Source organism: Bufo bufo, chromosome 5 (genome assembly GCF_905171765.1).
Source record: "Bufo bufo chromosome 5, aBufBuf1.1, whole genome shotgun sequence".
In the NCBI taxonomy this organism is placed as follows: domain Eukaryota; kingdom Metazoa; phylum Chordata; class Amphibia; order Anura; family Bufonidae; genus Bufo; species Bufo bufo.
The window spans coordinates 179,068,971-179,085,643 of record NC_053393.1 but is presented as its reverse complement, the minus strand read 5'-3'; the positions used below and the strand labels follow the sequence as shown (position 1 = coordinate 179,085,643).

Genomic DNA, 16,673 nt, shown 5'->3' with positions numbered 1-16,673 from the left:
GCGCGTTCACAGGATCGGAAGGTAAGCGAGTGGATCTCCAGCCTGCCAGCGTCGATCGTTCGCTGGCAGGCTGGAGATGTGATTTTTTTAACCCCTAACAGGTATATTAGACGCTGTTTTGATAACAGCGTCTAATATACCTGCTACCTGGTCCTCTGGTGGTCCACTTTGTTTGGATCGACCACCAGAGGACACAGGCAGCTCAGTAATATGTTGCACCAAGCACCACTACACTACACCCCCCCCCCCCCCCCCCCCCCCGTCACTTATTAACCCCTTATTAGCCCTTGATCACCCCTGATCACCCCATATAGACTCCCTGATCACCCCCCTGTCATTGATTACCCCCCTGTCATTGATCACCCCCCTGTAAAGCTCCATTCAGATGTCCGCATGATTTTTACGGATCCACTGATAGACTGATCGGATCCGTAAAAATCATACGGACGTCTGAATGCAGCCTTACAGGGGAGTGATCAATGACGGAGGTGATCACCCCATATAGACTCCCTGATCACCCCCCTGTCATTGATCACCCCCCTGTAAAGCTCCATTCAGATGTCCGCATGATTTTTACGGATCCACTGATAGACTGATCGGATCCGTAAAAATCATACGGACGTCTGAATGCAGCCTTACAGGGGAGTGATCAATGACTGTGGTGATCACCCCATATAGACTCCCTGATCACCCCCCTGTCATTGATTACCCCTCTGTCATTGATCACCCCCCTGTAAAGCTCCATTCAGATGTCCGCATGATTTTTACGGATCCACTAATAGACTGATCGGATCCGTAAAAATCATACGGACGTCTGAATGGAGCCTTACAGGGGAGTGATCAATGACTGTGGTGATCACCCCATATAGACTCCCTGATCACCCCCCTGTCATTGATTACCCCTCTGTCATTGATCACCCCCCTGTAAAGCTCCATTCAGATGTCCGCATGATTTTTACGGATCCACTGATAGACTGATCGGATCCGTAAAAATCATACGGACGTCTGAATGCAGCCTTACAGGGGAGTGATCAATGACTGTGGTGATCACCCCATATAGACTTCCTGATCACCCCCCTGTCATTGATTACCCCTCTGTCATTGATCACCCCCCTGTAAAGCTCCATTCAGATGTCCGCATGATTTTTACGGATCCACTGATAGACTGATCGGATCCGTAAAAATCATACGGACGTCTGAATGCAGCCTTACAGGGGGGTGATCAATGACAGTTGGGTGATCACCCCATATAGACTCCCTGATCACCCCCCTGTCATTGATCACCCCCCTGTCATTGATCCCCCCCCCCCCCCCCCCCCCCCCCCCTGTAAGGCTGCATTCAGTCTTTTTTTTGGCCCAAGTTAGCGGAATTTTTTTTTTTTTCTTACAAAGTCACATATTCCACTAACTTGTGACAAAAAATAAAATCTCACATGAACTCACCATACCCCTCACGGAATCCAAATGCGTAAAATTTTTTAGACATTTATATTCCAGACTTCTTCTCACGCTTTAGGGCCCCTAGAATGCCAGGGCAGTATAAATACCCCACATGTGACCCCCATTTCGGAAAGAAGACACCCCCAGGTATTCCGTGAGGGGCATATTGAGTCCATGAAAGATTGAAATTTTTGTCCCAAGTTAGCGGAACGGGAGACTTTGTGAGAAAAAAATAAAAAATATCAATTTCCGCTAACTTGTGCCAAAAAAAAAAAATTTCTATGAACTCGCCATGCCCCTCATTGAATACCTTGGGGTGTCTTCTTTCCAAAATGGGGTCACATGTGGGGTATTTATACTGCCCTGGCATTCTAGGGGCCCCAAAGCGTGAGAAGAAGTCTGGTATCCAAATGTCTAAAAATGCCCTCCTAAAAGGAATTTGGGCCCCTTTGCGCATCTAGGCTGCAAAAAAGTGTCACACATCTGGTATCGCCGTACTCAGGAGAAGTTGGGCAATGTGTTTTGGGGTGTCATTTTACATATACCCATGCTGGGTGAGATAAATATCTTGGTCAAATGCCAACTTTGTATAAAAAAATGGAAAAAGTTGTCTTTTGCCAAGATATTTCTCTCACCCAGCATGGGTATATGTAAAAAGACACCCCAAAACACATTCCCCAACGTCTCCTGAATACGGCGATACCAGATGTGTGACACTTTTTTGCAGCCTAGGTGGGCAAAGGGGCCCACATTCCAAAGAGCACCTTTCGGATTTCACTGGTCATTTACCTACTTACCACACATTAGGGCCCCTGGAAAATGCCAGGGCAGTATAACTACCCCACAAGTGACCCCATTTTGGAAAGAAGACACCCCAAGGTATTCCGTGAGGGGCATGGCGAGTTCCTAGAATTTTTTATTTTTTGTCACAAGTTAGTGGAAAATGATGATTTTTTTTTTTTTTTTTTTTTTTTTTTTTTTTTCATACAAAGTCTCATATTCCACTAACTTGTGACAAAAAATAAAAACTTCCATGAACTCACTATGCCCATCAGCGAATACCTTGGGGTCTCTTCTTTCCAAAATGGGGTCACTTGTGGGGTAGTTATACTGCCCTGGCATTCTAGGGGCCCAAATGTGTGGTAAGGAGTTTGAAATCAAATTCTGTAAAAAATGACGAGTGAAATCCGAAAGGTGCTGTTTGGAATATGGGCCCCTTTGCCCACCTAGGCTGCAAAAAAGTGTCACACATCTGGTATCTCTGTATTCAGGAGAAGTTGAGGAATGTGTTTTGGGGTGTCTTTTTACATATACCCATGCTGGGTGAGATAAATATCTTGGTCAAATGCCAACTTTGTATAAAAAAATGGGAAAAGTTGTATTTTGCCAAGATATTTCTCTCACCCAGCATATGTAAAATGACACCCCAAAACACATTCCCCACCTTCTCCTGAGTACAGAGATACCAGATGTGTGACACTTTTTTGCAGCCTAGGTGGGCAAAGGGGCCCATATTCCAAAGAGCACCTTTCGGATTTCACAGGTCATTTTTTACAGAATTTGATTTCAAACTCCTTACCACACATTTGGGCCCCTAGAATGCCAGGGCAGTATAACTACCCCACAAGTGACCCCATTTTGGAAAGAAGAGACCCCAAGGTATTTTGTGATGGGCATAGTGAGTTCATGGAAGTTTTTATTTTTTGTCACAAGTTAGTGGAATATGAGACTTTGTAAGAAAAAAAAAAAAAAAGAAAAAAATCATCATTTTCCGCTAACTTGTGACAAAAAATAAAAAGTTCTATGAACTCACTATGCCCATCAGCGAATACCTTAGGGTGTGTACTTTCCGAAATGGGGTCATTTGTGGGGTGTTTGTACTGTCTGGCCATTGTAGAACCTCAGGAAACATGACAGGTGCTCAGAAAGTCAGAGCTGCTTCAAAAAGCGGAAATTCACATTTTTGTACCATAGTTTGTAAACGCTATAACTTTTACCCAAACCATTTTTTTTTTACCCAAACATTTTTTTTTTATCAAAGACATGTAGAACAATAAATTTAGAGCAAAATTTATATATGGATGTCGTTTTTTTTGCAAAATTTTACAACTGAAAGTGAAAAATGTCATTTTTTTGCAAAAAAAATCGTTAAATTTCGATTAATAACAAAAAAAGTAAAAATGTCAGCAGCAATGAAATACCACCAAATGAAAGCTCTATTAGTGAGAAGAAAAGGAGGTAAAATTCATTTGGGTGGTAAGTTGCATGACCGAGCAATAAACGGTGAAAGTAGTGTAGGTCAGAAGTGTAAAAAGTGGCCTGGTCTTTCAGGGTGTTTAAGCACTGGGGGCTGAGGTGGTTAAACAATGTGCTGACGACAAGACCCGAGTGGTTTGCACGCTGTGCCATCAGAGCCTGAAGCGAGGCATTAACGTTCTGAACCTTAGCACAACCTCCATGACCAGGCATCTGCATGCAAAGCATGAACTGCAGTGGAGTAAACACCTTAAAAACACTCAGGCTCCCCCTGCTACCTCTTCTGCTGCTGCCGCCTCGGCCTCTTCTGCTGCTGCCGCTGCCTCGGCCTCTTCCTCCGCCTCTGGAGGAACGTTTGCACCTGCCGCCCAGCAAACATGGGATGTACCACCAACACCACCACCTGCGTCACCAAGCATCTCAACCATGTCACACGGCAGCGTTTAGCTCTCCATCTCACAAACATTTGAGAGAAAGCGTAAATTCCCACCTAGCCACCCTCGATCCCTGGCCCTGAATGCCAGCATTTCTAAACTACTGGCCTATGAAATGCTGTCATTTAGGCTGGTGGACACAGACAGCTTCAAACAGCTCATGTCGCTTGCTGTCCCACAGTATGTTGTTCCCAGCCGGCACTACTTCTCCAAGAGAGCCGTGCCTTCCCTGCACAACCAAGTGTCCGATAAAATCAAGTGTGCACTGCGCAACGCCATCTGTGGCAAGGTCCACCTAACCACAGATACGTGGACCAGTAAGCACTGCCAGGGACTCTATATCTCCCTAACTGCACACTGGGTAAATGTAGTGGCGGCTGGGCCCCAGGCGGAGAGCTGTTTGGCGCACGTCCTTCCGCCACCAAGGATCGCAGGGCAACATTCTTTGCCTCCTGTCTCCTCCTCCTCCTACTCAGCTTCCTCATCCTCTTCTTCCACCTGCTCATCCAGTCAGCCACACACCTTCACCACCAACTTCAGCACAGCCCGGGGTAAACGTCAGCAGGCCGTTCTGAAACTCATATGTTTGGGGGACAGGCCCCACACCGCACAGGAGTTGTGGCGGGGTATAGAACAACAGACCGACGAGTGGTTGCTGCTGGTGAGCCTCAAGCCCGGCCTGGTGGTATGCGATAATGGGCGAAATCTCGTTGCAGCTCTGGGACTAGCCGGTTTGACGCACATCCCTTGCCTGGCGCATGTGCTGAATTTGGTGGTGCAGAAGTTCATTCGCAACTACCCCGACATGTCAGAGCTGCTGCATAAAGTGCGGGCCGTCTGTTCGCGTTTCCGGCGTTCACACCCTGCTGCTGCAAGCCTGTCTGCGCTACAGCGTAACTTCGGCCTTCCCGCTCACCGCCTCATATGCGAAGTGCCCACCAGGTGGAACTCCACCTTGCACATGCTGGACAGACTGTGCGAGCAGCAGCAGGCCATAGTGGAGTTCCAGCTGCTGCACGCACGGGTCAGTCGCACTGCGGAACAGCACCACTTCACCACCAATGACTGGGCCTCCATGCGAGACCTGTGTGCCCTGTTGCGCTGTTTCGAGTACTCCACCAACATGGCCAGTGGCGATGACGCCGTTATCAGCGTTACAATACCACTTCTATGTCTCCTTGAGAAAACACTTAGGGCGATGATGGAAGAGGAGGTGGCCCAGGAGGAAGAGGAGGAAGAGGGGTCATTTTTAGCACTTTCAGGCCAGTCTCTTCGAAGTGACTCAGAGGGAGGTTTTTTGCAACACCAGAGGCCAGGTACAAATGTGGCCAGACAGGGCCCACAACTGGAGGACGAGGATGATGATGAGGAGGAGGAGGTGGAGGAGGATGAGGATGAAGCATATTCACAGCGGGGTGGCACCCAAAGCAGCTCGGGCCCATCACTGGTGCGTGGCTGGGGGGAAACACAGGACGATGACGATACGCCTCCCACAGAGGACAACTTGTCCTTACCTCTGGGCAGCCTGGCACACATGAGCGACTTCATGCTGCAGTGCCTGCGCAACGACAGCAGAGTTGCCCACATTTTAACGTGTGCGGACTACTGGGTTGCCACCCTGCTGGATCCCCGATACAAAGACAATGTGCCCACCTTACTTCCTACACTGGAGCGTGATGGGAAATGCGCGAGTACAAGCGCACGTTGGTAGACGCGCTACTGAGAGCATTCCCAAATGTCACAGGGGAACCAGTGGAAGCCCAAGGCGAAGGCAGAGGAGGAGCAAGAGGTCGCCAACGCAGCTGTGTCACGGCCAGCTCCTCTGAGGGCAGGGTTAGCATGGCATAGATGTGGAAAAGTTTTGTCACCACGCCACAGCTAACTGCACCACCACCTGATACGGAACGTGTTAGCAGGAGGCAACATTTCACTAACATGGTGGAACAGTACCTGTGCACACCCCTCCACGTACTGACTGATGGTTCGGCCCCATTCAACTTCTGGGTCTCCAAATTGTCCACTTGGCCAGAGCTAGCCTTTTGTGCCTTGGAGGTGCTGGCCTGCCCGGCGGCCAGCGTTTTGTCTGAACGTGTATTCAGCACGGCAGGGGGCGTCATTACAGACAAACGCAGCCGCCTGTCTACAGCCAATGTGGACAAGCTGACGTTCATAAAAATGAACCAGGCATGGATCCCACAGGACCTGTCCATCCCTTGTGCAGATTAGACATTAACTACCTCCCCTTAACAATATATTATTGTACTCCAGGGCACTTCCTCATTCAATCCTATTTTTATTTTCATTTTACCATTATATTGCGGGGCAACCCAAAGTTGAATGAACCTCTCCTCTGTCTGGGTGCCGGGGCCTAAATGTGTGACAGTGGCCTGTTACAGTGGTGGGTGACGTGAAGCCTGATTCTCTGCTATGACATGAAGACTGATTCTCTGCTGACATGAAGCCTGAATCTCTGTTATGGGACCTCTCTCCTCTGCCTGGGTGCCTGGGCCTAAATATGTGACCGTGGCCTGTTCCAGTGGTGGGTGACGTGAAGCCTGATTCTCTGCTATGACATGAAGACTGATTCTGTGCTGACATGAAGCCAGATTCTCTGTTACGGGACCTCTCTCCTCTGCCTGGGCCTAAATATCTCACAATGGACTGTTCCAGTGTTGGGTGACGTAAAGCCTGATTCTCTGCTATGACATGCAGACTGATTCTCTGCTGACATGAAGCCAGATTCTCTGTTACGGGACCTCTCTCCTCTGCCTGGGTGCCGGGGCCTAAATATATGACAATGGACTGTTACAGTGGTGGGTGATGTGAAGCCAGATTCTCTGCTATGGCATGAAGACTGTTTCTCTGCTGACGTGAAGCCAGATTCTCTGCTATGGGACCTCTCTCCAATTGATATTGGTTTATTTTTATATATTTTATTTTAATTTTAATTCATTTCCCTATCCACATTTGTTTGCAGGGGATTTACCTACATGTTGCTGCCTTTTGCAGCCCTCTAGCTCTTTCCTGGGCTGTTTTACAGCCTTTTTAGTGCCGAAAAGTTCGGGTCCCCATTGACTTCAATGGGGTTCGGGTTCGGGACGAAGTTCGGATCCCGAACCCGAACATTTCCGGGAAGTTCGGCCGAACTTCTCGAACCCGAACATCCAGGTGTTCGCTCAACTCTAATTGCCAGTTATTGTCACCCAAGGTGACTTAAAAGGAAAAAAAAGTTTTTACAAATTTAAAATAAAGTTCAAATCACCCCCCTTTCCTAAAAATACTTAACCAATAATAAAAATAAACATCATGGGCATCGCTGTGTGCGAAAATGCCCATACAATTTAAATATAACAATATTAATGGCATACGGCAAATGGCGTAACAGGAAAAAAAAAATGCCAATTTGCCATTTTTTGTCACTTCAATTGCCCAATAATTATTTTATAAAAAGTTATCAAAAAGTCGCACACACTTCAAATTGGTATCACTGAAAAGAACAGACCGTCCCGGAAAAAATGAGCTCTCACACAGCCCAGTACATATAACTACAAAAAAGTTATAGGGGTCAGAATATGTTTATAAAAATTAGAAGGTTTCAATTTTTTTTTTTCAGTATTAAAACGCAAGAAAAAGTATACAAGTGTGGTATCATTGTAACCGTACTGACCTGGAGAATGAAGATAACAGGTTAATTTTTACCGCATAGTGTACAGTGTAAAAAAAAAAAAAACTTTATCAGAATTGCGTTTTTTCTCAATTCTACCGTATTTGGAATTTTTTTTCCGCTTCCTACTACATGGTATGCAACTGTAAATGGTGCCATTAGAAATTACAACTTGTCCCTCAAAATGTAAGCCCTCATAAGGCTACGTGAATGGAAAAAAAAAAAGGACTGTGGGAAGGCTGGAAGTAAAAAAAAAATGTTTTGCAGTAAAAGCGTAATCTATTACTGGCTAACTGGACAGTTGTGCGAACAAGCTTTTAAAATACTTTACATGGGACATTTCTGAAGAATTGAGGGATGTTAGCTGTAAAAATTAACAATACATGGGATAAAAGAGTTAGCAGGTCCTTTTAACATTTTAGGGCCCATCCTCAGGACAGGTCATCAGTATCTGATTGTTGGGGGGTCCAACTTGCCACACCACTGTAGATCAGCTGTTTGAAGAGGCAAGCGGTGTGTTCTCTTTAGCATTCACCAGTACGCCATCTAAATTGTAGCGGTTGTGCAGGCTAATTACAGCTTTTCGTCCAAATCATTTGAATAAGAGAAGTTTTAATTACCCTGCGCTGCCACTACAATGTAAACGGCATGCTGGTGACCATTGTAGATGACACAGGCGCTACAGCCCCTTCAAACAGCTGATTGGCAGGGGTGTCAGAGTGAGACATCTACAAACCGCCAACTGTTCAGTGGGAATAGGAAAGTAGGATTTTGGAAAATATCCTTGTAGAACCCTGAACCTAGTGACTCCTCATCAGTATTGCTCAATGGTCCTCATACGTGGTATGGAAGAGATCCAAGGTACCGGAGATACCAGTAGAGCTTAGCGTTTATTCTGTCCTCATAAAATAATGGCCTGTTAGGTTGGATCTTGTCTATGCAGAGTAGCACAGAAAATAAGTGGTGCAGGAAATCTACATCAACCTCATTGTACATATATGTGGTGTAAGCTCAAAAATTACCACACAGAGTATGACGAGCTTTATACGAGATCAAGACAGAACAAGGATGCCATCCATGTCCGGATCGCAAAATGGATACGGTCATGTGAATGCACCTTAAGTCTAGCATTTATGGTCTGAAACGTATATGTTTTCAAATAACTTTAATTTGAGGCTTCTTTTATGCTTTTTTTTCCGCCCCCCCCCCCCCCACTCTAGAACTGCACTACTCTGACCTGCAAGTGCGTCCATGTTCAGAACCCTTGATCAATACATGGACCATCTATCTTTTATTACCCTTTAAACACTAGTGGATATTTGAACTTCATCCTAATAGATCAGTGTTGTGCGACATTAGCGGGAAGATTGGTCTTGACAGTTGTATTAATTGGGCACAAAGAACATTCTTATCGCCCTTTTTCCTGAATGGCTCCATAGAAATCCACGTCTCCTATTTTCCATTTTGTTTTCATTCTAGAGTGTAAGGAAACAATAAAAATTACATGGGTGCGAAGTCATTCTTGTGTGACTTGTGTTGCTCTTTCTCCAGTGATGCAAGCTGCATTTTTCCCATTCATTCCATTGAATGGTGTTCTCTTCAATGCGAGAGGAACGCTGCGCTGTTTGGGGTGTACAAACGGTACAAATACAGGTGGAAGTGCAGAAATAACTACAATAAACCATATTCTTTCCTCTGTTTTTGTTTCTCATTCAGATTGCCACCCCAATCCGATATACTGTAACATTAGGAGGGACTTCTGTAAGTGTTAAATATCTCCGAAAATATGGCTACTTGTCCACACCACCATTAGTGAAAGACTATATACAGGACAAAATGGAGGAGACTAAAGAACGTTTTAGTGAGAAAATGGAGGAAACCAGAGACATTATTAGTGAGAAGATGGAAGTAACAAAAGACAGGATCTCCGGAAAGCTCCAAGAAACCAAAGAGTCCTTCACTTTTAGGAAGAAGAAGGAGGAATGAGAAGATGATGAGTGCATCTTAACATCATTGCAGACTATCTATTTCCTGGAATTGTGCAGAGAAAACTGCATTTGTTTTTATCCGTTTTTGTTATATGAGGTCTGCATGGAGTTACCGTACTCTGAACACATCGATACACTTGTTTAGTCTGCACAGGAACGTGTTCCTAGAAATCACATATATATTACAAGTTAACATTGTCTATGGCTTTTACAGTTATTGGCACATTTTCATATCCATGTAAAGTTAGACGTAATATTAGAAGCTTTTCCTATTGTCTACAGCAAATTGTAATAACACACCGGGCAAGCCGCTGGTTCATCCTAGTAATGGGTCAGAAGCATGTCGGGGTGGGAGGGAGGTTTAAAGTAGGAACCCCCCCCCATCACTGCAATTTTACATATAATCCATTTCTGTTCACCCAGCATAGTATCACCCGGTACTTTGTGAAAACTGTTTTACATAGTTTTCTAAGGTACTTTGCAATCTGAAAGCACAAAGAAGTTTTAATATTATAACTGATGACTTATAGATATATTGGTGGCAATTGTTAATTGTCCATTATAAAGTGCTTTGATTAGAGCAGGGATCAGCAACCTACGGCACTCCAGCTGCTGTGAAACTACAACTCCCAGAATGCTCCATTCACTTTTATGAGAGCCGAGCATGTTTGCATGCTGGGAGTTGTAGTTTCATAGCAGCTGGAGTGCTGAAGGTTGCTGATTCCACCCTAAGAGGAGTTTCCAGCCTTTTTTTTTCTTCTAAAAATGCTACCGATTTGGTGGTGTTTTTTGAGCCAAAGCTGCAAAAGGAATGTGAAATATGAATGAAGGAAATCTCCTTTTGTACCTGATCCATTTCTGGCCTTTACCAAATGAACATTTCCATGTTCCTGGATATACTGTGTTTTCGTATTACATGCATGTGATGCAGCCTGATCACAAGTTTAAAGGCTTTGGACATCTTTAGGGGCAATTTTTTATAATTACATTTTACTCTTTTGGGCAAAAAATCATTCTTTCAATTGGTCTTTATTAAAAATGGTCCATAATTTTTCTTCTACAGCTTTCACTTTCACTGCCCCTACGGACTATTCTTCTCTACCTCAGACTGAATCTGTCCAGGGGCTGCTCTGACAGCTCGATCTGAAGCCCTCCTCTTTGAACTCATGAAAACTCATAAATATTCATTTAAGCTAAATTCTTATAAGGAGTGTTTATGAGCTGTCAGGAGTTCAAAGAAGAAGGCTACAGATTGAACTGTCAGAGCAGCTCCCTGACTGATTCAGTGTGAAAACAAAATATTTTTAAAATGAGTAAAATGCAATGATAAAAATGCCCCAAAGGTGGCCATAGCCTTTAACTAAGGGCATCATAGAGCCCTAAGATCCTGTGGGTTCAGGTTGGCAACACTCCCAAAAACGACATAAAACACTACTGAAGCAGTGACATTTTTCAAGAAAAGACTAGTTAGTTATATATGGCGTAAGATGTGTACATATAGATATCTTTCATAGCATGGTACGAAACACTTATCGCCACAAAATGGCTACCAAAATTTGACAAAATTATTAGATTTCTATTATAAAGCTTTTGGGGAAAGTTGTGTTTACGTTTTCTTAGTGCTGATTCTATTATATTGTTAATCATAATTTTGTTAATTAAATTTCAATACCAAAACCCAGTTTTAGGGTCCTTTCACACGTCCGTAGTGTATTGCGGATCCGCAATACACCCGGCCGGCACCACTATAGAACTGCCTATTCTTGTCTGGAATTGCTGGACATGTTCTATTTGAGGGTGCGCTCCGGAAATACGGATAGCACACTATGTGTGCTGTCCGCGTCCATTCCTGCTCTATAGAGAATGCATGGGTCCGCACCCGTTCTGCAATTTGAGGAACGGATGCGGACCCATTCTGCGGATGTGTGAATGGACCCTTAATCTGTGTGTATTTGCTTCTGTTGCGTTCTAGCTTAGTCTTCATTGCTTATAGACCTGTAAATCATGATTATGTATCCCGTCTCCAGCTTTTCTGCAGAATACTTGGCTGTACCTTGTGACCATGTACAAGCACTAACCTTTCACACAATTATATTCCCAGTACACTGACTCACTATGTTCTTGCCTGGAATCCTCTGGTTTACAGATACAGTGAAACCTCTGAGACGACCTCCCAGAATTACCATTGAAAATGGGTCTTTTAGGGGGAGATGGCTAGTTTGAGTAATATATAATGGGGCTGACAATCTGTTAGAGGAACTCTGGTCTGAGTAATAAAGAGATGAACTTTTGGAAAGGTTTAATTGTATAGCAGACATGTCCAGACCTAGAAGATTTTGTGCAGATCAAATTATTATTGCTAAAATAATTAAATGTGTGCATTTGTTAGCCTATGATTATGATTTCAATTCCTTATTACTGCTGACAGGTGAATAAAGTCGTTTAAAAACTGCTTTTGTTATTGGTTGTGTTTAGTTTATATTGTCCCCAAAGTGAAAGGGTCCCTGCTGTGTCAACAAGCTTTCCATAAATCAATACTACAGGTGAATATAAAAATTTGTAATATAGCTTATTAGAGAATGTCTGTCTTTTTCTCCATCTAGTAGCTCATTCGTCTTCCCCTCTCCATAGTCTTTTATGGGCACAATGTTTGCTGGCTCTCTCTGCGGCTCTCTCCTCCTAACCCCTCCCCTTTCCATAGTCTTCTATGGTCAGCATGTAATCTGATTCTTTGGTGAATAACCGTTGTTTCTCAAGATAGCAGAGAGTGTAGGTTTAGGTCAGGAGAGAAAGAAGCATTTTTCTCCTATTAAGATATATTGTAAATTTCTTATATTCACCTGTGGTAATGATTTATGCAAAGTTTATTGAAACAACAGTGACAATTTAAAGAGGACCTGTCACTACAAAATGCTATGCAATCTACAGCTAACATGTTATAAGGAGTCGAGCAGATTAATATATTATATATATATATATATATATATATATATATATATATATATATATATATATATATATAACAAGAAAAGACACCGCAGCACATCCGTTGGTGAAAAGTAGTGGATCTTTATTCACCCTTGCGACGTTTCAGTCCACTTGCTGGGACTATTATCAAGGCTTGATAATAGTCCCAGCAAGTGGACTGAAACGTCGCAAGGGTGAATAAAGATCCACTACTTTTCACCAACGGATGTGCTGCGGTGTCTTTTCTTGTTTTATATCACACACCTTGGTAAGGTGTTTACACCGCTGGCACCCATCGGTTTGTTACAAGGAGTGCTGCCCTGATTCTACACAGTCTATATATATATATATATATATTTATATATTTATTATTATTATTTATTTATTTTTTTAAGATTCTGCCAATTTAATTTATTCATTAAAATATCTGTGATTTCTGACCTCAGTAGCCAAGTGGGTTGTCTTATCAGTTATTGGCAGCCATCCCTATCCAAGTATGTGTATATATAGATAGCTGTTAATGACTAAGGCCGCCCACTTGGACAACTGAACTCAAATTTAGTACATGACAGTCCAATTCCAAGAAAGCTAGCACCAACCCTGTATTTCACATGGATCCAGAGCACTCCCCATTCATTGCCCTCACTTATTTGCTAGGTTTATTTCAGGCTGGTAGTTCACATTTCCTTTCTGCTGCAGCTCTCTCCCTATAGGTGTCACAGGTTCAAAAAGAAGATCTGGCTGGTGGTAGTTGAAGAATGGAACTGAGCATGTCCACCAGCTCAGCGATGTTATGGAGGTGGACAGAAAAATAAAAGAAATACACAGCAGGTGGTGCTATACAGATACATTTTATAGAATAACTCAGCGCTTTACAAAATTACATGCAATCACAAAAGCATTCAGATCCAGGTGCTGGTTTGAAATAAAATGTAGACTATTTTTATGGTACAACTTCTTTAAATGGGTTTTTCCAGTAAAAAATATGTTTTAACAAGTTGCTGCAGCATGACACGTGAAACAGAAGATTCATAGTTACCATCTCAAAACGGCCCCACACCACTTCTGTTCTCTCCATTTTCCGGTCCCAGCACTGTTTACATCCGGCTGGCTAAGAGCATGGTCACATGCACCACTCCAGCTAATCACTTCAGTGCTGATGTGGCCACAAGCAGCATGTCACTGCTGAAGCCAGTCATTGGTTGCAGCAGTGCATGTGACCATGCCCATAGCCAGCTGGATGTAAACAGTGCCAGGACTAGAATATCGAGAGAGTGAAGGCAGCGCGGACGAATGGAGCAGATAGACGTGAACCTTCTGTTTCAGGGGCCATGCTGCAGGAACTTGTTAAACATTTATTTTATTTTTTTACAGGAAAACCCCTTTAAGGCACTCAATGAAGAGCACAGAAGTGGTTTATCCAGTGGAATATAGTACATTACTTGTATGTCAGCCCCAGACTTTCTTAAGCAGTCCCTACTCATTGTAGTTTTTTTTTTCTTCTATTGGGATATGTAGTTATCCTGGTTCCTACTTGGACAGCAGTAACTTTTATGTTTTCATAGAGATTGGAATCAAAGTTGATTTGTTTTCTCTCAATCTTTATGCGTGTTTTTCTGAAGATTTTCTCAAGTGGCACTTAGTAAGCAAACCTCTGTATTCTTAATTATTGCTTATATGAATATATTTTGTGAGCTTGTTGGGCAAAATCACCAAAATGCTGTATTATAACTATAGTACTAAAAAAATGTATTTTTCATTATACATGTAACTCAAAACCTTTAGCTGACTACCCCTATAAATATATTGGTTGTCACAGATTCTGAAAGGATAAATCTGCCTATTAATGCAATGACTTATCTCTTACTTTTCGTCGTTGCATAACATGGCCAGTGGGCAGTTCAGAAATGTATGACCCAGCTTTCCCAGAAATTAATTAAATTTCTAACAGATGACAACTCATGAACTCCAGAGATATGGTACATACAGCTCGCCAAGTTGTCCCCCATAACTATTTATGGAGAGGTTTAATGTAACGTCTTCTGGACCTGATTTTTGTAGCACAGTCTGTCCATAGTAAGGTCCCTATTAATTTATCTCAAAAGAGGGACCTGTATGCAGCTTGCATTAATTTCTGTGGGTACTGAAGGCCAACAAAATGATGCTCGTTATATATGAACCGTGCAGCACGGCTTTTCCCATAACCCGCATATAATGAATGGAGAAAGCCATCTCTCCATTAATTATCCAGCTAGTTGTGACTGTCAGAGACCGCCTCAGCTGGCAGGCTGGTGGACACTCATTTTCACATATGTAAGGGTCTCAGAGTTTGGACCTACATCTATTAGACATAAATGTCCAAGGCAGGAAAACCCCTTTTAATGCCAAAGATAACCTAGTAATGAAGCAGATAAACATCTGATGAGTGCAAAACTGAAATGTACAGCTATATAATAATGATTATAAAGTATATATAAAATATATATAAAATATAATAAATGAAGAACATAAGAGAATAGAACACACGTAAGGAACATACATTAAAATGATGCGTCACTTCTCCAGTGTCTTGTACATTTCCCTACTAATTAAACCTCCATGAAATAAAAATTCTGCTTTGAAATGGTGAAAGATATGTTATACCAGATATCGTACACAAACCCCTGCACGTGAACCAGTGGCCACATTTACACCGAGCCGGGGTACAAATACCAACTGTCATTACATAGAGTGACATCATTCATTTCTCCACATTCTTGGACCTCCACACTGGTATCCCCCCTGAGGGATGAATTGTCTCCAGCTTTCATAGATTGAAGACAGTGAATAATACCCTTCTGCATGTTTCTAGCCCACATCCCACTTCACTTCCAATAGCGCAGCTCATTCAGTTGAAGAAGGAATTTATCTGAACAGTTGCATTTGAACCTGGGGTTGACTAGTTCAAGACATGTATCAAAATAGGTTGGACACAAGCCAAGGACTAGACGTGCTGGAATGACTCATTCCAAAATGGAATGGATGGGGACCTACTGGGTACAAACTTAATCATTTTATGCTGCGAGTACATTTGCTAGCCTTTTCAGAATTGTACCTTTTGTTAATTTGATTAATTTGAACTTTTGTTTGCTTCATTTATCTACTCTCCGCTCTACTATAAACTAACGTTAATAATGCAAATTAGTAAATCAAGTGTTAACCATTTATTTCAGTAAAAATAAAATATAGTTAGAAAGTACTGATCTGCATGATTATGATGGAATTGCAGTATCCTGGTGTGGAATGCGTAAATAATATTGATATGATAATTCCTCATTTGCGTTTGCAGCTCTTCCATGTGAATATTAAGCAGGCAGCTCCCCAGTGTCAATCACTAAACCATGGAGAAAATGCAAGGAATAAAATATTTTGCATATAGTTTCCTGACCCAGTTTTATAGACAATATACTGTATATTATCATCCATAATACACTGGCAGAAAATGAAAAAAACACCACCTGGAAAATTTATTGTGGTTGACCTGAGATTGACAAAGTATAAACTGCTAGTGGTGCTTGATCAATAATCACACAATTAAGGTGGTGCACCCTTTATTTTGGGTTCTGCAGCAGAGTATATAGGTGGCATCTCCCCTTGCTGCGATACAGGCTGCCACTCTAGTATAGTAACGGTCATACAGATGCTGGACATCCCCTGTGGTATGAAATTCCAAGTTCTTTCAACTTGGACCCATTCTGCCAAGGTGGCTGTGGGCTGGTGTGCATGGGAGATCTGTCCCAGACAATCTCGATGAGGAAGAGATCCGGTGGTCAAGCTGGCAAGAGTTGATGTTTGATACCCTTAAGAGCACATTGTGTAGCGCAGGCAGTGTGTCTGTGGGTGTTATCTTGTAGAAACCCCACATCTCTTGAGTCAAAAAATGAC

The 16,673-nt window shown here is 42.9% G+C and overlaps 1 protein-coding gene across 3 annotated transcripts in view; it reads left to right on the top strand.

The window, feature by feature from the left end:
* Positions 1-11,087, top strand: part of FAM210A (family with sequence similarity 210 member A) — a 79,144-nt gene extending 68,057 nt beyond the window's left edge. For all 3 annotated transcript variants that reach the window (XM_040431861.1, XM_040431859.1, XM_040431860.1), the window contains exon 5: positions 9,511-11,087. In XM_040431861.1, coding sequence (XP_040287795.1) covers positions 9,511-9,780 — 270 coding nt within the window. In that variant the 3' untranslated portion in view covers positions 9,781-11,087. The remainder of the gene's footprint in view (positions 1-9,510) is intronic.
* Positions 11,088-16,673: the final 5,586 nt, after the last annotated feature.